This window comes from Tiliqua scincoides, chromosome 9 (assembly GCF_035046505.1).
Source record: "Tiliqua scincoides isolate rTilSci1 chromosome 9, rTilSci1.hap2, whole genome shotgun sequence".
Taxonomy (NCBI): Eukaryota; Metazoa; Chordata; class Lepidosauria; order Squamata; family Scincidae; genus Tiliqua; species Tiliqua scincoides.
In genome coordinates this window covers 37,206,842-37,229,363 of record NC_089829.1, presented here as the reverse complement: position 1 = coordinate 37,229,363, position 22,522 = coordinate 37,206,842, and the positions used below count along the sequence as shown (strand labels likewise).

Genomic DNA, 22,522 nt, shown 5'->3' with positions numbered 1-22,522 from the left:
GCTTCCTTGAACACAATTTTGTTGCCAGGTGGGCCTGATCCCAGAATCGGACCCCAGGGTCAGATGTTAGTTATAGCTGAGCAAGCCTAATAAAAATAGGAAGTTAGTGTGTCTTTCTCCACACCAAGAAACTGCCTTAGCTAAGTGCTGGCCATTTGCTGTCTGTTTATGCTAAAAATAAAAAAAGCTCTTACTGAGACAGAAGTTAACCAATGAGTGAAAAGCTGTGCAAACCACAAGACACTGTTATAAAAATCTGAACCTTCTGTTGTCTGATGCTACATTCTGACATGTTGTGTCGGGGGTAGCCCATACTTGCAAGTATGAGTAAAGTCCTTAGCTCTTAAAAGTTCTGGCTGGTTGTTCTTTGTCTCTTTTTCATCCAATCCTGCACAGCATAAAAGCTGAAGTTGCCCATCAGTCCCCAAAGACTGGGCAATAACTTCACAGCTCCCCAAAAAACTTAAGCCTTCCTCCTCCCCTCAACTCCCACTTCTTGGAACCAACCTTCTCCCACCACAGTTGCTGCTGCTGTCAGTCTGAAGGCCGGCTTCAGAATTACCCACAAGGTCTGTGGCGTGACATGGAAGCGGTGGGGGAAAAAGTAAGCAAGAGCACACACACACAAGGGACTTGAGATAGGCATTTGAGAGTCATTTTGAGTCTAGATTCAGTTTTAGATTCTCAGGCCCCGAGTTGCCAGTCAAGTTTGCGTCTGTGATGTTCAAGATCCAAGTCATCAAAAACAGTGTTTTTGCATGAGTCAAGTAGTCAGCCCAAGTCGAGTGCCCATCCCTGGAATCAGCCTGGAGGGGAAATGGGTTTTATTTTCTCCAGAACTCAGTTTGATTTAATGGCAGTCAAGATTTCCCTTCTTCTGAACTGTTCGCCTTCTGTCTAGCAGCTAATCAATTCTGTTATGAGCGGTTGCCACACACTGACTGGGCAATACTGGATTTCATTGTATTTTTCTGTCAAGAGTGAAATACCCTTTCAAAAGATTTTCTGGCCATCCAACAGAACTCATGCACTACATATGAAAGCATAGACTAGGGCTCTCCAGACTCCGGTCCCGGCCTGGATCTGGCCCCCTCCTAATTCCTCAGGTGTGAACGGAGCTTACCATTCCGCAGGGAAGGCATCCACTGTTGCTGCCAACTTCCCCCCATGTTCACCGCATCCCGCTGCTTCTGCTGCCCAGCTGGCTCTGCTCCAGGATTTCCTGGCAGACGTGGCAGGGCAAAGTGAACATGGGGGGCAATTGGCGGCTACAACGGAAGCCTCCTTGGCAAAATGGTAAGCTCTGGCCATGCTGGGAAGGCTGTTTGCTGTGCACAGCTGTCTCCAGTTTTAAGACCGCCAACACAGACAAATACCAGTGCAATTGGTTTCACAGTCTTCCTGAAAAGTTCCCCCCCCCCTCATCTGAAAGCTAAAAGAGGCAAGAAAATTCCAGGCAAACAGCTTAAAATATTTTATTAACATAAAGGCTAATGCTTTTCCTAAATCCATAAATTAGTCCACACTCTTAATATTTCCTGCTAAAACTGTTTCCAGTCACATATTGTAAACATTCTGGAAAATCACTCTAGAACCACATGCCTTTTAAAATTTTTCTGTTGAACAATAATTAGGCCTAATTAATAGGAAACAGAGGAGTTGGTATACTGGGACACATTACTTTTCACTGAGTAAAAACATTTTATTGAAAGATGATACATTACATTAGGCAAATAATTTTTATGTACTGTTAACAATCATTTTAAAACATATACAAGAATTTTAAGACTGGTTCACTACTCCTTCTTTCAGAGATCAGGAGCCAGTGGAGGGGGCACTGGTAAAACACTTTTCTTTTGAGATGCCAGTCTACAGAAAACACATTTAATTTCCAATTTATCTTCATCGTTCTGGAAGGTTAAGAAAAGCTTCCTACACTCTTCACACTGAGTTTTTAAACACACAAAAAAAGGACATATGAGTGATTCAAATGCAATCAGTATTTTAACACTAAAAACAAAGAGGCAAGCAGTTTCTGCAACTGCTAAGCTGCAACTAACTAGCAGGACTATCTCTATACAGGTCATTCTGCAAATAAGTTCTCCCAAATTTTTAGTAGGCTGTACATATAATTTTGTTCACTTACTCATACAGCATTCTGTCTTTAAAATCATGAGGATATTGTATTCGGCATACATTGCAAAGGCTGCTTTCAGTAACAGAGCAAGCCTATGCAGAGATAATAATGCCATTAGCATTAACATATATGTATATACAGGACAGGCACTTTCTGTATACTTGCATACCCTTTTAAGCAGACAGTCTGACTCTCTCTGATGCTATCCTGGCACCAAGCAAGGGGAAAAGGGTAAGAGAATGTGCGAGACCTTTACGAGGAGGGATATTTTCCTAAGATCAGCCTTTGAATAAAGGAATGGGATGGTTTCAGGGGTCTACATCTGCAGTAACTTCCTACTGACCCCAGATATCTCTTGTACTTATCTAAGGACAAAAAGAATTGTGTTAAAAATGGTATGCTATGGTGATTCTTTCTGTTCCTTCCCACTGCTCACCACCTTCTCTGTCCCTTCAGTCACGTATATTTTGATTCCTACAAGGATATGCACAGAAAATAATATGCTCTTGCTGTAATCTGACTCCAGTTATGTGGAGAAAGGGTCTGGCTGTAGCAGGAGTAGCCACATGCAGCTCTTTGACATATAATGTGTGGCTCTCAGAAATATGTTGGCTGAGCTCCCTTTTGCATCACAAATAATATAACAGGTAAGTAAGACATTTTCAAACTTTATAATTATTTAATGGGTATAAACTGAGAGTCCGATGGATTAAAACACAAGTTTAATGTTCATGGTGAGTAAATATATTTAAGACTAAATGCTTCTTAAATATTTTGGCTCTCAAACTTCTCTCTTGCAGCTTTCAGACATCTGAAGTTGATCATATGTGGCTCTTATATTAAGCAAGTTTGGCCACCCCTATGCTATAGTGTGGAGAATGTAGCTCAGAGGAGTTCTCCTTTATTGTTGCTTTGCATGTCCAAAAGCTCCAAGATAAGAGGCCTTGACATTCAAAACCAGTTCTAGATCTGAGCCTTGGCTCAGGACCAATGATATAAGAACATCAGAAGAGTCCCCTGGATCGGGCCAAAACCTCATCTAGTCCAGCTTTCTGTATCTCAGAGTGGCCCACCAGATGTCTCAGGGAGCACATAAGTCCAAAGAGACCTGCATCCTGGTGCCACTCCCTTGCATCTGGCATTCATATGTAGCCTACTTCTAGAAGCAGGAGGATCTACCATGACACATGGTATTCTAAAAGTTATTAGGCAGGTATTCTTGGAGAGTAAATAAGATCTATCAGTTGTATTAACTAGATCAGGGCCACTCGAACACTGGGAGCCAGATCCGAATCCGTCCGTCTGGTGAGCAAACCTTTTCATTCCGCCTCCATGTGGCTCCTCTTCTGGGTAGATCTGGGCACCAGGATGCTCCGGGCGGTTGCATCTGCCCAAATGTCTTCTTGCGCAGCCGGGCAACGGATGTGAATGCCCAGAGCGTCCTGGTGCCCAGATCTATCCAGAAGAGGAGCTGCACAGAGACAGAACAAAAAGCTGTGGTCTGAACGGGGACCACATTTTCGTCAGACAGAGGTTGCGAATTCGGGTGTCTCTGAACTAGATGAATAACATACTAACCTTTGCTAGCTTGGAGCCTCTTGTTTTTATGGCTTCGATCACCATAGGTATTTCATTTGCATTTTCAATGTTCCATAATCTCAAGGTACAGTCCTGAAATGTTACCAGCATATTAATCCATGAACAGAATTACGTTCCCTTACCTACCCTACTAAGAGTGACGGTCTTGCTGGCACATACAATTTTAGACTGCATGCACATGTGGGTTTCTATACAAATCAAAGGTTTCCCCAAATTTGGTCAGGTGTAAAAAGTGTTTTTTATATTTATCACATTTTTATACCGCCTTTCCTCCAAGGAGCTCAGGGTGGTGAACATAGCTCTTTCCCTTCTTTTTTCCTCACAACAACCCTGTGAGGTAGGTTAGGCAGACAGATAGTGACTGGCCCAAGGTCACCCAGGAAGCTTCATGGCTGAGCAGGGATTAAAGACCATTATTCCCCCCACAAATGCTTCATTTGCTGCAAGCATTTTTCAGTAAGTTTAGACACCAATTTTTTTGGAGCACACAAAAACATCCATACTTATAAGTACACCTTTCCTTACTTTTCCTAGAGTTCTTGCACTTTACAAAATACTTCTGTAAGTTCACTGATACCTTTGAGGAAGAAACAAGCTTTTTCTTGTCACCACTAATTGCAATATCTGTCACCCAGTCTTTATGACCCTGCAGAAAAGCAATGTTTTTTTAGAGTTAGGCAAAATGTGAACTTCCTGGGTATGGTGCTTCTATTTTTAAATTAAAAGATTGTGAATGTAGTATCGAAGCTCAGGTTCAGGACTTTAGGAGGTAACTGCTTTGGGAGTGCATAACTGGAGCTTAATTTCAGTATACTGTATTCCAGTGTTTCTCAAACTGTGGTTCAGGACCCACTAGATGGGTCGCCAGCCAATTTCAGGTGGGTCCCCATTCGTTTCAATATTTTATTTTTAATATACTAGACTTGATGCTACAAGTATGTTATTGCATTTTGGGAAGTGTTACAGACATGTACTTTTAACAAGCTACTATGTATATTATTTTAACTATGATAGTAAATCGGACTTACTCCTGGTAGATGTGGGTAGGATTGCAGCCTAGGTTTGTTAAAAATAGTCCTGCTTGATGATGTTACTCCAGGTCATGACATCACTTCCAGTGGGTCCTGACAGATTCTCATTCTAAAAAGTGGGTCCTGGCGCTAAATGTGTGAGAACCACTGCTGTATTCCATATTCAGGATTTTTTTGCTGTGCTTTTTTGCTGTGTTTGGGAAGTGACATTTTTCAGCTGAAAATGGCCATTCTGAGGCCCACTGAGGCCGTGGGCAGATGTCAGTGGCCTCAGCAGGGCTCAGAAGACCCTCCAGAGGGCCCAGCTCCCCTCCCCTCTGGAGGATCCAGGTCTCCTGCAGGTACGCATGTACACATTTACACACACACCCGGATAAGGGGCACACATGTATGCACTTACTTGGAAGTAAGTCCCATTAAATTCAGTAGTCTTGTTTCTAAGGAGACATACATGGAATTGCACTGCTAGTATGGTATAAGGAAAGCTTAGGGCCCAATCCTAGAGGCCCTGGCAACTGCTGTTGTGTGAGTGCCATAAGGCATATTGCCACTGGCAGTTAAGAGTGCAGCACCAGCACAGCGGGGACCATTTATTCCCTTACTCTGAGGAGGCTCTGGTGGCTGCCACAGCCCCACAAGATACAACAGCAACCATTTCAGCACCGCTGTTCCATGTAGTGCTGGGGCAACTTAGGACTGGACTGTACGCTTAAGTATTTGCCCTGTTACTAAATGACTGAAATGGTTGGTCGTGAATTGCTCTGAGAGTTCAGTTTAGTTGCCTAATAATTACAACTCAGATACTTTAGGAAATATGGTCATATCCAAACAAAGTGAGTTCTGTCTAAGCACCGCTGAAATCAATCAGATAAAATTTGCTGTGAGGCACTTAAATGCCATTAATTTCAAAGACACTTTGTCAGGATGCGCTTTCTTTGGCTGCCCCTGTATTTCTTTTCACAAACCTAACAAATAACTGAGCTGGGTCTTGTTGACAGGGAGTTGTGACAATGCTGAGATGCCTGGGAACTGAGGCATGAATACACCATGAAAGAAAGAAAAAACAAACACTTATCAGTGCTGAAAATATTATAACCATCAAGATATTTTAAAATGGCATATATGAGGTACCTGACACTGAGCCCAATCCTATGCACTCAGAAGGTCTCACCGAGTTCAAAGGACTACTCCCAGATAAATGTGCACAGGATTGCAGCCAAAGACTGCAATCGTATACATACTTACTTGGAAATAGATCCCATTAAACCCAGTGGGGCTAACTTCTGAGTAAGGAGCATTGCAAGAGGAATATGTAGGATTGCACTATTTTTTATTCTATCAAAGTAATGCAATTACAAAAAAGAAACTCCCATGTGCTTATTGAATTATTCTCATAGAAAGAGCATCCTTAAAAAATATTTATCATTAATTTGGTGACTGATCCTCCTGCAAAGTTTCAAAGCAAAGCTTACATAGTACCTTTAAACTTATCTTTTTATAGGCTTCACTTGTATCCCAGACAACTATTGTTTTGTCATAACCTCCAGACACCACAAGTGATCCTGAAATACAAAATTACAATGGCATGTCACTGCCTTCTGCAGAGAGATGCATTCATGCAGGAGACACTTGACTATTAATATGACTGGAATCCCGCATTAAGAATGTTAGTCACAGTTCAGCGTATTATCAGACTCTCTTTTCTGGGAGGTTTCTAGTGTCTAAATTCAAAGAATATCTTCTTGTTCTTCCTCATACAGTTCTATTGGAACTGCACCAAACTACAAGTATAGGAGTTGCAGGTTTAAATAGACCCTTATAAAAGCTCATTGCACTTAGAAATCTAGCATGTTATTCCAGCGAGCAAATCTCTTTCGAGTGTATGTGTGTGTGTGCCATGTTGTTTACATAGCATTACATCAGTGGTGCAGCGATGTTGGTTCTGGTCCTATGGCAAAAAAAAAGAAAGAAAGAAAAGAAAAAGAAGTGGGTGTTTTGCGTATAGCTTGGCATTTTATTCCTTGCCCAGTCATGTCCTTTAACAGTAAATCTTAATGAGCATATCAATTAAGGAGTGTTTTAGAAGGCTGAAGAAAGAGCAACACAAGCCATCAAGTTCGGTTTACCTCAATTACATGAGCAACCACTCAATCAAAGTGGAAAAGCATTTCATTTTTGAAAGTGAGGACTGAATTAATCATGTTGTCTGGATGTGGCCCTTGTGAGTCATCTGAAATAAACACATCCTACACATTCCCTAAACTGGTTCTAATATGGTGTTTTACATAACTTACCATCTTTACTAAGATCGCAGCAACCAACGATGCCTATGTGGCCTTGCTCCAAAAGAATGGGTCCATGAGAACGGAACTCCCCTGTTCTGATATCCCATAATTTTACGGTTTCATCCCAAGCTGCTGTGCATAAGTAGTGGCCATCTGAAGAGAAGCAGCAGTCTTCAATGGCATTGGTGTGCGCCCTGAAACAGATGTGACAAGCACTGGGATGGATTCGGTAACATTTACTGGGTTTGCTCATCCATTGGGAAAATCAGATATTTGACCCCAGCACTGGGATTGCAGACAGTCCTAACTGGCCAGCAACTGATCCTCCTGGATGTTCTCAGGGCTGTGAAGCACATAACTGCCTGCTTCACCCTCTGTTCAACTAATACCGCTAATTTTGGAGAAACCAGTTGTGCAGTTATGGTGTGCAACAACACTGTGGATATGGTAGAAAAGGAAAAGCAGGCTGCCCAAGTATATTTAGGGTGCCTACAGATGAAAGAGGACTTGCTATTTCTGCATGTATCTTATACATCCAAGACCAATGTACTGTGGGGTCTCCTGTATAGGCCCTATCTTCTCTCTTTCGTTACTTTTGACAGATGTGCTTATTAGCCAATCAAACACTGGTTGGATCATCTTACTGCACCCCTTCCATGCTTTATGCAGCCTGTTACATATGTAAGTTATGCAGGATCGAAATCCTGCATAACTGATTGGCCCAGACTTATGGCTGGCCAATCAGGTGATGGATCGAAATCCTACCATCCGATTGGCCCTCTAGTTAAGGTTTCAATTGCACCAATCACAGGCAGTCTGGGCGGACTTAAAGGCTATAAAAAGCCAGGGGTTTGCCTTGTATTTTGCTAGGTTCTGTTCTGAAGATGGAATAAACGTATCGCGCTATTATCACTATGCCTTCCTTTATTCGCTTGGACCCACTATATAACACAGCCTGCTCTGTCTTTTAAAAAATGTTTCATTTACGTTTATCCAATGCAACATTTGTTCAACACCTTTTCTTTTTCACAACATATGCTGAATTTTAAAATAGTTGGGAAAAGCTGCTCCCATGGGGGTGTGGAGGTGATGGTGCTACAAGGCTCCAGCTTATGAGATGGCCGGCTTTGGCCCCAAACATACGTCTTCCCTACAAATTCTTTTCACTAAGTTGGATCCAAAGATACTCTTCTTTCAATGAAAGGACTCCAATGAAAGATGGAAGCTTCCTCCATCAGAAGAAGAGAACTTTTGGATCCAACTCCTTGATTGCCTCAAGAGGACATTTACTCAATTCTTCAGCAAAGCAATGGCAATTTCTTCATCGCCAGCAAAATAAATTTTTTTTGCAAACCTTACATTTCCATGAATATCAAGCCACTTAATTATAATCAAAGTTTCTTCATGTACCTGGCATCCAAGCCTCATTTACCTGAAACCATGTAGCTATTTTAAATGCGAAAGAAAAGAAAATCAATAGTGCAATAAAATCCAAGGTGAAAAACAGCTAGTGCCTTAGGAAAGTCTCAGCTGCCTGAATGTGCAGGGCTAACAGTCTTTGATGTGGACAAAATTATAAGCATTTCTGCAGAAAGTAAAGCTGAAAACACAGTGATTTATAGTCAAAGTGAGAGTTTTCAAATGTCCCATGTCTGAAGTATGAATTGTAAATGAAAAAACCTCCATCCTTTGAACAGAAGTTTTAATTTATCATTAATGTTTTTAGGATTCCAAATTAACCTCCCCGGTCCTCAGAGCTTCAGCAGCAACCCTAGGATTGCCCTGAAAGTTGGTTGAATAAATTAACTTTTTCTGGTACCCATGGCAACAACTTCACTTTTATTTTACGCTGATAACATCCATTCACCCCAATCGTACGTGTTTACTCAGAAGTTCCACTTAGAGCCCAATCCTATGGTTTTCTCTGCCATAGCATGCAGGCACCCCAAAACGGGCTGCAGCACATGCTTTGAAGGGGATGGATCAAAGGCTTGGGTAGGGAAAGGGAAAACATTTTCTCTTACCCTTTCGTAGGTCTCCTGATCACCAATAGGTCTCCTCGAACTTGCACCAGCTCTTTAGCGCAAGTCCAGGGAGACAAAACAGGTGTGACACTTGCTACAAGAAGGGATAGCAAATGGCACAAGTTGCCTGTGCCAGGTGCCACCCCCTCCTACCCAACATGCCTCCCACCCTCTCCCCATTCTGCCCTCCTGCTGACTCACCTTCGTTGGTAGGCATTCCTTTCCATGCTGCCTTGCACTGGGCCTCTGTGGCTTCTCCGGTGGTGGACTGGAAGCACACAGCTCTGCTCACTTCCAAAGCACTGCTTATGATGGCTGTAAAGCATCCAACAGTGCCGGAACACAGTGCTGGCAGTGGTAGAGCCCAATAGCTGTCAGGTCCGTACTTACTTCCAAGTAAGTATGCATAAGATGACCATAATGACAGCCCCATCATTAGGTGCATCATTGCTTCTTACCCTTCAACTGTGACTGTGGTGGACTGTGCTACGATATCCCAGAACTTTATAGACATGTCAGATGAAACTGTCGCTATTCTCTGGTTATGAGGATCAAAACTACAACTTCTCACTGTGCTTCTGTGATGATCTTAAACCCACAAAAAAATCAGAGTATCAGTTAATTTGGCACTTCTGAAGATAGCAGACTGCAGGCTCTTTGGGGCAAACACATTTTTAATCTATGGAAAGAACCAGGAGCTATTTTGAATCTCACACCTGAGTTTCAGCTTTGTTACTGTCATTTTTTTTTAATGCAACGTTTCTATGGTATATAAAACACAGCACAAAATTCAAACCCGAACTCTTGCATTCAGCAACCAATGAGCTAAATACTAGAAAGAAAGAAATACTAGGAGGCAATAAATACGGGGCAATGTAGCAATGCTGGAATAGTGTAAACAATATTACCCGGAGATTTCTGGAATCTTTCAATGACCCATCCATCACTCAATTTATTCCAGTATTCGCTATTTTAAATACCACAAAGCTAGCCTCAGGAGCCACTGTATTAATTCAATTGGCCCAACTGTTTTGTACCATAAGAATGTAGCCTGAAGGCTTCTCTCTCTGGGCACTTAATGTTTTCAGTTTAAAACTACACCCATGAATTATTAAGGTGAAACATATATAAAGAATTATTGAGGATTTCAGATGCAGTTATTCAAGTTATTACTGATAGCTAAGGAAAATAGAAAACATGGGTAAAATCAAAAGTACACATGTTAAACAATATATTAAACACTATCTAAACCAGTAGTTCCCAAACATTTTAGCACCAGGACCCACTTTTTTAAACGACACTCTGTTGGGACTCACCCAGGTCTACCAGACTTTTTAAAAAGGAGATCTAGAAAGAACTAAAATTTTATTTATAACTAATAATAACCAGAAAAAGACCCTCATTTATCTCCCTTTATTTACATATGCTTGCAAACTGCAGGAGCTGAGCTCTTTGAAGAGTAATTAGCAGCTACAGCATCTGATTTCTGAATAGCCTAGCCTCACTTCTTGAGGCAATTAGTTATCAGATCTTTCCACCACTCTTTGGAGACCCACCAAAAATCAGGTCGTGTCCTGGCCCACATTTTGGGATCTATTGATACACAGATCTACTCCAGATGGAGTAGTCATCTCTTGTGTGCAAGAAAAAGATCCACATGCTTTCTGAACTGGAGTAATTGCATGTATCCACATGAATGTCTAGGTCCAGAGCCTACGAGTATAACTGTGCAGGGACCATGGAGAAGAAAAGGATATTTGCCCAACTTTGAAAACATTACCTTTGATGAAAGCCACCTGTTTTGCATTTACTGCATCACAGACGAATAAGGCGTTTTCCATATCCGAACCAGAGACAACATACTTGCCATCATGAGAAATATGACAGCAAGTTAAAAGACCATCTTGCTCTAGAGACCACTATAGATGAAAACAAAAACCATAGGGGGTTATGCTTCAGGCTGAAAGATCTGCTGAGCTCAATTCTTATATAAACATTAAACAGGATCCCACTAAGGTTTGTCATGACTAAGGCTGCTTAATCCTCAGCACCAGGGGAATAAGGTGAACATGGTGGGATTAACTTCAAGAGTAAATGCATATAGGGGCTGTGCCATATGACTCATTGAAACCAAAAGGACCTCAATTAGCTGCAAATTGTGACTAACATTCTACATCATTTGCAGCAGGAATTAATCATGATTCAGTTGCAGGTATTAAATGTACATAGGAAACAAAAACATAATCACTCAACAGCAAGGAGTTTCTCCATCTCTAATTCTGCTATGATTCAAAAAAGATGAACCAAGGGACTGTCCAACTATTTTTTTCACCTCTTTTGTAGCTACAGGAGGCTGTACATGTTATTGGTGCAGTAGCAGTTGAGGGAAGAGTGCTTATCCCTTTTCAGTCATTTTCTGATCAAACCACTCCTGCCTTTGCTTTTCCCCTCTTGGGGGAAAAGTTTATAGAAACTGCATATATTTATCATGTGTCTTATCTGGTTTGGCCCTAAAATTTCAAAAAATCCTTTCAAGGCAATACATTTCACTTTGCTCTTTCACATCCTTTTTTTTTGCAAGTGTTTGGTAAAATCAGATTTGCAGCATAAGTAAAGAAATGCCATTCTCGCTAGCTGTATCCTCACTTCCTGCTTGTTTTTCATTTGACACAGATTGTCTCTGACAGGCTGCAGAAAAGCCTGAACCTCTGAGCCATTTCTCTGGGTATGGCCTATCTATAATTGAATTTTTTTTCCAGATCTCACAAGTTGCAATCCTACACTTGAAAGCTTAGTTCTACCGAAGTCATGCAGAACTGGGCTCAGGATTAGGCATCCGGCCTCTTCTCACCTTCCCAGTTCTAAGAATAGCAGGCTCGGTCAGGTAGAAAAAAAAATACTACAAGCCACCTTGGACTCCTCGTGATCAGGAAGGAAAAGGTGGGATATAAATATCCATCATCAATTTTACTTTAGTTCTGAACATGTGCTTTAAAAACACTTTTTAATTTTCATCTGTAACTCATGCAGAAGAAGACAAAGACATGAAGGCTGCAATCCTATGCACACATACCCTGGAGTAAGCCCCATTTACTAATAGTGCTTTCTTGTGAGTAGACATACACATGAAGGTGCTGTAAAATACAAACAGAAATTATGGATACCAAGTTATGGCCTGTAGAAAAATGTATTTACGTCAAAATACATGACTGAAAAATCTAGGGAATAATCCATCCAAGTTCTCTCGGTGGCATAGCTAGAGGGGGCAAAGCACTAAGTTTTGCAGGGAGCTTCACTGCAGCCTGTAAGCAGCCACACACCCCTCCGCTTCGGAGCCATTGGGGGGAGAGCAAAACAGAGGCATATGCTTTGCTCCCCTCTAGCTACACCACTGAATTCTCTACACGTGCCATACTTCATGCAAAGGCAGAGACTAGATCTTGCCTATAGTTCCCATTAAAAAAACCTTGGTGTTTCTTTTTAAATATTAGATCATGTAGGCCTCAGAACATGAGGTATTAGATGAGGCACAGATTGTTGTTTTCCAATTAGGGATTGGACTCTAATTTGGGTCAGAGCTGGGACTGGAAATCAAATATAAAAGCATACAGTGGAAGACATTTTTATTTTCTGTAATCGTTACTTTTTACAGCTTTTATCCCCCCTAACACAGTGACCAAAATCCTCAGCAAGTTAATTAAAGAGGGCTTTAGAGCAGAACTAACTATTATGCACAAACACATGTCACAAAACCTGGATGACCCTTTATTTGGAGAAAAGCCACTGCAGGTGAGGTTAATTTGGAACAGAAAATCAACAGGGTGGGAGAAGGTGCTTAGCCCTTTCCCATCTGCAATAGACTCTCAGGGCTTTCCCCCACATGGGGCTTCAGTTGCATGTTTGCAAGGGTAAATATTTGATTCCACATTTAGTTTCTAGCTAGCAAATAGACATATGGATGCAAAAATCAATACATACAAGCATGTTACCTGTCTCAGTATCCCAAGCTTTTAGAGTTTTATCATATGATGCTGTTATCAGCCTACAAATGAAGAATATTCACATGTTCAGAGATAGCAAAACTAACACCATGAGTCCCCATCTATACGGTATACCCAAATAAAAGAGGTTACATCACAGATAACATCTTCAAATACTACATGGCTGTTTTCTTCACTCTAGATTCCCACTGTTTGTATGGTCAGAGAATGTGAGAGTCTTCCTGCCCACTGCAACATGATGGGCCACGGTGGAAAAAGTGCCTGGGTCTGTTTGTGGGCTGTCTATGGGCGCAATCCTAACCCCTTCTGGTCAGTCCTTTCCAGCAGTGGCATAGTGGTGCCAATGGGATGTGTGCTGCATCCTGCAGTTGTGTGTCACTCACGGAGGCCTCCTCAAAGTAAGGGAATGTTTGTTCCCTTACCTCAGAGCTGCATTGCCCTTATGTCACTGCTGGAAAGCACTGACCAGAAGGGGTTAGGATTGCGCCCTATGTCTATTATACCGGGATGGATATTGACAAGCGACTGTTCAGCTAGTACCAAAAACTGATTGATGTCTTCCATGCATGGTTTGTGCAAGATTGTTGTTGGAGATCAACCTGACAGGTGGGCAGACAAGTGGGGGAAGGACTGTTGGACATTGTTCGGGTGAGTGTACTGTTGTCACCATATTGGCTTTTGTTTCTTAAGCTACTTGAGTGATGTTGCCCATTTCTGGTTTAGCATAGGAACACAGGGACATTATGCCATTAGACCAGTGGTTCCCAAACTAGTGGGTCATGACCCACCAAGGGAATTAGAAGAAGGCCATTCCTCCTTAAGGGGAGTGGCCAAGAAATTGGCAGCGACATGATTGCCACGATCGTGCTACAGCCGGGAAGGTAAGGGTTTTTCTAACTTACCTGGGGGTTGCTATGACTCTCCAGAGGGTCTGGGGTGCCTGTGGCCCCCTCTGCAGCCCTCCCCATGCCACCAAAGTCTTGTAAAAAGGAAATAAAACTACTTCCAGTTTCATGACAAAAAAGGAAGTGTTTCCCCCCCTTTTTACAGTACTTTGGAGGTGTGGGGAGAGCTGCAGAGGGGATCACAGGCTATCCAGACCTTCTGGAGAGTCATAGTGACCCCCAGGTAAGTTACATAAGAACATAAGAACAGCCCCACTGGATCAGGCCATAGGCCCATCGAGTCCAGCTTCCTGTATCTCACAGCAGCCCACCAAATGCCCCAGGGAGCACACCAGATAACAAGAGACCTCATCCTGGTGCCCTCCCTTAATACACCTTCCTGTTAGAAAGTTAGAAAATACACCTTCCTGTTAGAAAGTTAGAAAAACACCTTCCTGTCAGCAGCGTGATTGCTACAGCCACATTGATGCTCCATCCCCCCCTATCCACACAAAGATTTACAGAGTTCTTAAACTCCAAGTAGGACTTTGAGAACCCCTGCATAACGTTAGGATTGGTATTGTAGCCCAATCTCGTCTGATCTCGGAAGCTAAGCAGGGTCAGGCCTGGTTAGTACTTGGATGGGAGACCGCCTGGGAATACCGGGTGCTGTAGGCTTATACCATAGTCTTTCAAGACTGAAGGTTGCCAACCATGTAGCTACCCAGCACACTGGGACTGCAGGCTTATCCTCCCCATTAGCCTAACTTGAGAATGGATATGAAAGAGAGTGAAATATTTTGTGGCCTGCCAAGGGAGCTCACTCCTTGCCTGCAGGACTGCTTCAGGCTAGGTAGAACACAGATCCAGCCACAGTGTCACAAGGTGACTGGAACATTTGGTGCTTTCTGGCTTCTTCTCTTACAGTTCCCTGGTCTTTCTCCACTCCCTTTCCTCTCCCACTGTTGCACAACTCTTGATTCCTTAGATGCCATTCCCCATGGGGAATCACCCTGATTTCCTTAAGGTGCTAATGCAGCAGAAAGGAGAACTGTGGAGCTACTGTCAAGGAAACCCTAAAAGGGCAGGTAAGCCTGCCCCCCCCCAGCCCCATTCCATCCCTCCTACCTTAGAGAGTTCCATCAGCACTACTATCCCTCTCTCCACCAGAGAAGTCTAGGAATGGAGAGGCTGTTCCTGGTGGAATAGCAGAGTGACAGCGTTGATTGAGCTTTCTAAAGTAGGGGTTTAATGAACTCTATTAGAAGGGGAAGAGATGTTTGGATTTAACAGACCCCTTCCCCCCATCAGTCTGCTAAATCAAGGATTTAATGTATACGTGTATTTCAATGCATGCTTGTAAATTAGTTGTAATAATAAACAAATCAGGAAGCAAGAAATTCTTTCCAAACTCTGAGACCCTGAACAGGCAATTTTCTTATCATTAACGTTTGTTTTCCTCATATCTATAGCTAGATTAGATAGCTAATGTCTCTTCTACTCTTAATTAAGTTTCCATAATGCAGTACAATAACACTGTTTTAATTACATATGCTAACCTTTTTAAAAATGAAAACTGTTTACAGAGAGTGTAATTTGCAGAAACTCTCTGTGCTCCACGCTGGCTCTCCAACAAAATCTGACAGCAGCTCCACTTGAATTTCAACAGTGGTGCAGAGGAAAGATCAGACTCTCACAAATCTAGCTTGCCTTGTTATCTTGTTCCCGTAAAGGCTTTGAAATGTAGGACAGAGCCACATGGAATCTTCCACAGGGATCAGTGTGTACTTCCCTCAGTGCAACTGATCGCTATGATGACATGGTATTTGTGCATCCCGTGACAATCTACCACTTCTGCTCACAGTGGAAGATGTGGCAGTTATGGGTGACTACACCAGAAATGTGATCCTTGGGTGCGTGTGGGAATTTTAGGTCTCATGACGCCTCCTTTTCTCAGGAGCTGCTTTCTGAAATTCTACTTTGCTGGCTCCTCTCACTTTTGTTTTATGCTGAAGTACCAGACAGCAAGTGGATGAAGGTGCTGCACAACATGCCTTTAGTACAGTGTTTCTCAACCAGTGGTACTTGAGATGGTGGAACCCCTGGACACCTGCCGCCCAGCAGTGAGACCAGCAGCACAATGCAACAAATAGCGGTAGGAGGCTTGACTTGGTGAGAAGACCTCCAAAACATGCTTTTCACAGCCCAACCTGAGCCTACATGTTTGTCACATCACATCTAGCCCCCCAATCCAGAAGTAACAAGCAATGGCATCATCACCAGTTACTTCCAGTGAATAGATGGACCACATGAAGGGGGACAAATGTTGAGAAATGCTGCTTTAATATATATGCCTGCAGTTCTCAAAATGTATGCAACAGACTAAAGACTAACTGCACCAAGAGGTATTATCTGGTATAGTAGTGTGACCAAGAGACTGAGGGTGAATCAGGGTATTGCCAGGCTTTAATTTCATCTTTGCTTTGCCATGTAAGTGACTTAGGACAAGCCATTTCTTTTCAGCCTCACCTTTCCAATATAGGGATAACGATACTTATCTTACCTACAACAACCTTATCTACAACAACCTTATCTTATCTTACAACAGGTACAGTAAGAATTATAACAAGATAATACACATGAAGGGCTCTGAACACTCAAAAGTACTATACAAGTACAGTGTTTTTGTACAGTAAGTGTTCTTACTAACTATGTTTAGTATGTACAGGTGGAGACTAATTATTCCCTTGGGTTCCAAGCACTCACTTGGATGGCAAAAAACGCACTATAGCAAATCAATTTAAAAAACAACATTTCTTTGCTTTGGTGATTTAAAAACAGCCTTGCTGACCTTTTGACTCTAAGATAACAGTCATTAAGAAGACAATCCATGTCTCCAAGTGCTTCACTCAGCCCCTCCCTTCACTAATGCAAGGGGATCACCTTTCTTTCACTTTGTTCAGGAGGGAGGGGTCCGCTGGGGAGAGAAGGATTGATGGATTGTCAGCCAGCTGCCCTCTCTCTCTCATTAAGGAGGCAATTGTTAAAGGACTGTTCAGTTTTCTAAACTGATTTTAAAGAGGTGCATTTTTCCCCTTCTTCAGGTATCAGCACATTCCTTCTCATTTGCAGTGGCCATTCATGTTGAGTCAAATCCGTGTATAAAAAATCCATGTATAAATAGGCTGGACCTGTATATATAAAAACCTTGGTTGTGCGAGAGACCTGCAGAAGATGCCTGCCTTTTTCCTACCTGCTATAAATGTATTTCTAAGTTGTGGAGGCAGCATTAAGAGACATGTGAAACCAACAGCAAGACTGCCTTACAACTTGTTTTAAGGTGCTCTGGGTGTCTTTGTGGGGTATCCAAATAGGCTCAGTAAGCCTCAAAAATCTGCTTTGTTCAGTGGTTAGAGAACCACATGCCACCTGCCACATATGGACTGAATGTATTAATTTCAAGGCAGAAATGTTGGTTGAATCTTTTGGCAAAAGTTTTACTCCACCAAATTAAAAAGACATCAAACATACATGACTTCCCTAGGCAACTCACATTTTGCCATCATCCAGGTGCTGCAAAAAGATATAATTCAGGTCAACACATATCCATTTGGTTTTATTACTCACAGATACAGAATATGAAACAGAATGGTCACCTTTGGTTATCAGGACTGAGGCAGCATTCAGAAATTGGTCCAGTATGCTGATCCTGAAATGTATGAAGAGGGACACGGCGGCCAACGTCCTTCAGTAAAAGAAGGCAAGCTTGATTATTAAGTGGTACATTAAGATGGTAAGAACCATCTTCAAATGCACAGATTTTTAACAAAATATATTTAACAGTTGTGCTTGCTGGCATTTTGACCTATGATAAGCTTTCAGTTTACAAGATCAGTCCATGCCAATTTAGCCCATAATTTCTCACTTCCCAAAAATCACTCTAACAGCCCAATCTTAACCCATGCTGAAATGGGAAGGCTGGCTGGCCTGCCCTGTATCCAGAGGGGATTGGGGCTGCCTGTGGCTCAGCCCAGAGCAAAGGGAATTCCACTTACCACAGGTAACACTACAGCAGCCCCAATAGGGCTATTCAGATCTGCACCACCTAAAGAGGTCAAACAGATCCAAGTAGCCCGGAGCTGCTCTGGGTCGCCCGGGACTGGGGTTAGGATTTGGCACAAGTGCTGGATCCCTTGTCCCACCCCCCACTTGGCTGTGGTCACCCCAAAGGCCTATCTTCCCCCCGCTTCGGAACATCTCCTTCCCACTCTTCCCAAGCCCCTGAACCAGCCTGACTTGGCAGATATGGCCTGTGGCATAGCTGATGAACGTGTAGCCCGGTGCAGAGCTCAAAATGATGCCCCGGAAATGATGACACCACCGGAAGTGGCGTCACACCCAGGCTTTTTTTAAAAGCGAAAATTGGGGGGAAACCTGCCTCCTCCCCCCAGGAGTTCATCACCCACTTGATCTGCTACTTCCCCCCAGCCAGTGGCATAGCTAAGGAATCTATCTGCTACCTGGGATCAAAGATTTTGTAGGCCCCCCCATGACAAAATCAAATTTAATGAAGTAAATAAATAAAAAGTGTGCCCCTTATTGGTTAGAGACACTGTGCTGGGGTGAAGAGGGATGCTTCACCCCACTTGAAAGGAGCAATAGCGGAGGAGCACTTGAAGAGGAGCACCACTTGAAAAAGTGCCTCTTTTCCAGTTAGCAGGAATAACTGTATTATGATACATGGAAATGAGAGCTGACTCATATTAACACCTTATTGGTTCCATGCTGTATCATAACAACATCTCATTGACTCACAGAACAATCAGTCTCATGGATCAGTTTTGAGTTAAAGAAATCCACCTTTTGTTCCATAAGGCAGTTGCGTTTTTGTTTTCTGGTTAATTGGCCATAACTTTTGATAGAATACAGATAATCCAATGGGGTTTGTTTCATTGCATTCCTCATTAAGTTACCTTTCCAATGATATGTAACATGATGGTATTATTTGTACGTACCAAATTTTTTCACAATTTTGGCCACTAGTGTCAAGCTCAGCTTGTTGCCCCCCTAAAGCTTGTTGCCCGGTGCAACTGCTACCCACTGCACCCCCTTAGTTACATCACCAGATATGGCCTTACCATTGCACCAGCTCCTTGGGGCACAAGTTGGCCTCCACTCAGTGGCCACCACTAGTTTGTGGTTAATGTGTTTTTAACACATGTTTTTAACACATTAAAACATTTTACAATTTAGAAACATGAACATCTGAGTTTTTCATTAATTGCACACTCAACAATGGTTTAGACCAGCAATTCCCAAACTTGCTGTGGCTACAAAACCCCCGGAACCAGGAAGTGAATGACAATGACACAAAATATGTCATTCACATCCTGGTTCCAAGGCCTAGCACAAGCCTCTAAACAGCGGGAAGGCAGGAGGACTTATAAGAATGCATGGTTTTTGCAGTTTTGCCTCATGCTAAGCCTCCTGCCATTGCTTGAAGGTTTGCACTGTGGTCTCCCCATGGAGCAGCCAGTGGTGTAGCTAGAAGAGGTGCAAAGCACTAAGTTTTGCAAGGAGCCTCACTAAAGCAGGCAAACAACCCCTCCCCTTTAGAGGCATTTCAGAGCAGTGGGAGCAAAAACCATGTGAAAACCAGAAAGAGGTGAATGCCTCTCCCATTGCCAGAATTGCCTCTCACAACTGCCATTGCCTCTCCCATTGCCATAAAACCAGAAAGAGGTGAATGCTTCTCCCATTGCCAGGAATGGCTCTGAAGGGGTGGCGTTGTTTGCCTGCTTTGCTTGCATACCATGTTGAGGCTCCCTGCAAAACTTTGCATCCCCTCTAGCTATGCCATTGAGGGCATCCTACAACCTACATCCTACCCTACCAATCCTACATCCTACCCTACCAGAGAGTGGCCTACAACATCTCAGCAAGACTGCCCCAGGTGTCAAGATGCACAGATTGGGAACCTCTGGTTTAGACTTTAGAAGAGCAGTGTGATCACTTCAGTACAGCCGCTAAAGCTGTGTAGCAGCTTACCCAGAGTTTCACGGTGCTGTCATAAGAGCCTGAAATAATTTTTGTGTCATCAAAGCAGAAATGGCAGGTGGTCACTGAATCCAAATGTCCTCTCAAAATGTAAAAATGAATCTAAATAAACACAAGAAAGCTGTTTTATCCAGCTGCATTTTTATCCAGCTGCGTTCTCTCGCATATGATTATTCTTCCCCCACCACCATTATACCTTCACAATAACCCTGTGAGGTGGGTTACCCCTCCTCAAAATGCAGTTTACCCTTTCTGCACTCTTTAAGTGTATACACAGAGTGACCAAGGGGGACAGGGTGCCTCTACCTTTGACCACTGTATAGAAGAGGGGTGGGCAAACTTTCAACTTTAGGGATCCCAGACCTTTAACAATTGTGTAGGAGAGAGCATTTCAGCAGGTGCAGCTTGTCATTTGGGAGACGAGAAGCTGCACCTTCTGAAATTCCCCCTTCTATACAGTTGTCAAAGATCCAGGATCCCTAAAGCTGAAAGTTTGCCTACCACTGGTATGGGAGAGGGAACTTGGGCAGGTGCAGCTCAGCATGGAAGGGTTTAAAAAACTGCACCTGCCCAAATTCCCTCTTCTATGCAATGGTTACTCTGTTCCCCCCTTTGTATCCGGTCACCCTGTGTGTGTGTGTGTGTGCCCTCAGTATGCATATTCTCCCCCCAATTCATTGCCTTTTTATTCTGCAGCATCCTCTTTCACATTATTATTCTTCCCCCACCCCATTATACCTTCACAACAACCCTGTGAGGTGGGCTAGCCCCCTCCTGGAAATGCACTTCACCCCTTCTGTGCCCCCCACCCCACTATCCTTGCTCCTGGCCCTGCACTGACCATGGACCCCATCCAAACCCCCACCCCTTTTCTCCCCCTCTCCCCTGCTCCTCCTCCTCCATCTCCTGCCCCCCAAACCGGGCTGGGGTCCCTCCCCCACCTTGGCCAGCCGCTCATGGTCGCCCTCCTGCAAGGGCTCCTCCAGGGGCCCGGTGGTCAAGGGGTCCCTCTGGCCGCTGCCCGGCGGGGGCATCCTGGTGCTCCTCCCTCTGCCGTGGCTTCTGCCCAGCGGACGCGGCCGCCGCCCCCTTCGCTCTTAGCAACGGGCCCAGCGCGCCCCCCGCCTCTCGCATCCCAGGAGCAGCGCAGACGCTCCATCACCAACTGCAGAATCCCAAACCGCTGCGAAGAGGTCTCAACATGCACAAGCCTATGCCTGCTTACTCCAGAGTAAGCCCTACTGTGTGCAGTGGAGTTTACTCTGACCTAAGGCTGCCATCCTAGCCACACTTACCTGGGAGTAAGCTCCATTGACTCTCCTGGGACTTACTTCTGAGCAGACTGGCATAACATTGGGTTCTGGGGCTGCCGTGCTAGCCACACTTTCCTAGGAGTAAGCTCCATTGCCTCTAATAGGACTTACTTCTGAGCAGACAGGCATAGGAGGATTGGTTTCTAAGCCTGCACATAAGGTTACTCCAGAGTAAGACTTGCAGTCCTGGACACACTTATTAATAGGGTTTAAAGAAAGCATAAAAACACAAAGACACCAACCACCTTTTGGTGTTAAAATGTTAGAATAAAAGCACAAAACACACTGCCTCTTTGGTGTTTAAGATGTTTTCCAGAAATTAAACTAGACTGCTTTTCCAATTAGAAATAAAATACTGTGGCTGCCTCTGCTGACAGGGCTATATCACCGACATAGTACATTTTTCAAGCAATTATAATGCATAATTATGATTTATTAAAATGCACCCTTAGAATAAAAACACAACACCACAATTTCCTATTTTAATCAGGAAATTTGGGGGGAAAAATCATCCCCCCAAAATTCACTGCTACTTATTAAACTCTGTGGAGCTTACTTCTGAGTAGACATGTCTAGGATTGCACTGCTAGAGTACTTTTCATATGGAATTATATTTGGTGGCAGGGGTGTGGGGGGAAGAACACAACTGTCCCAATTCAGCCCAGCCTTGCATTCTTTCATTTTTGGCCCAGTAGCTGTTCGCTGGCATCTCTTTTACATCTGTTTGTTTACTTGCAGGTTGTGAGCTCCTTGGGAATAGGGAACCATTTACTGTACTTATTTGGCTAGCCAAATGTGCTTTGTGAACGCTGTTTCCTGTTAAAAAGCTGCTTGTAAGTAATTCAAAATAAAAATGATAGATTTCCCTGTTTCTTTTCTCTACCCCTCCGACTCCACTATAAAATATGCCCTTGTTTTGGGTTTGCTCCCTTTTCACTCAGCCTCCCAAAGAAAATGCCTCTGTCCACCACCACCATTCCTCCTTCCAAACAGGCTTAGGAGATGCTGGGAGGTTATAACATATATTAGCTTCTGAATATCTGCTCCTGAATGTCACATACTGGGTGGAATAGTTTGTGTGGTGGGAAATGCACTCTGCACACCCTCAGAGGCACTCTCCACCTGACAAGTCTTCCTATTTATATAGTGCACTGCTTTCTGAATATATAAACTACTTCCCCCATATTATCT

The 22,522-nt window shown here is 43.3% G+C and overlaps 1 protein-coding gene across 1 annotated transcript; it reads right to left on the bottom strand.

Annotated features, from left to right (window-relative positions):
- Positions 1 to 1,808: 1,808 nt before the first annotated feature.
- On the bottom strand, positions 1,809 to 21,052 carry WDR88 (WD repeat domain 88). Its single transcript, XM_066637966.1, is given in 11 exon segments — positions 1,809 to 1,946; positions 3,716 to 3,808; positions 4,314 to 4,382; positions 6,247 to 6,329; positions 7,062 to 7,246; positions 9,535 to 9,664; positions 10,857 to 10,995; positions 13,055 to 13,118; positions 17,618 to 17,706; positions 20,010 to 20,139; positions 20,943 to 21,052. Coding segments are annotated over 11 exon segments (1,230 nt in total).
- Positions 21,053 to 22,522: the final 1,470 nt, after the last annotated feature.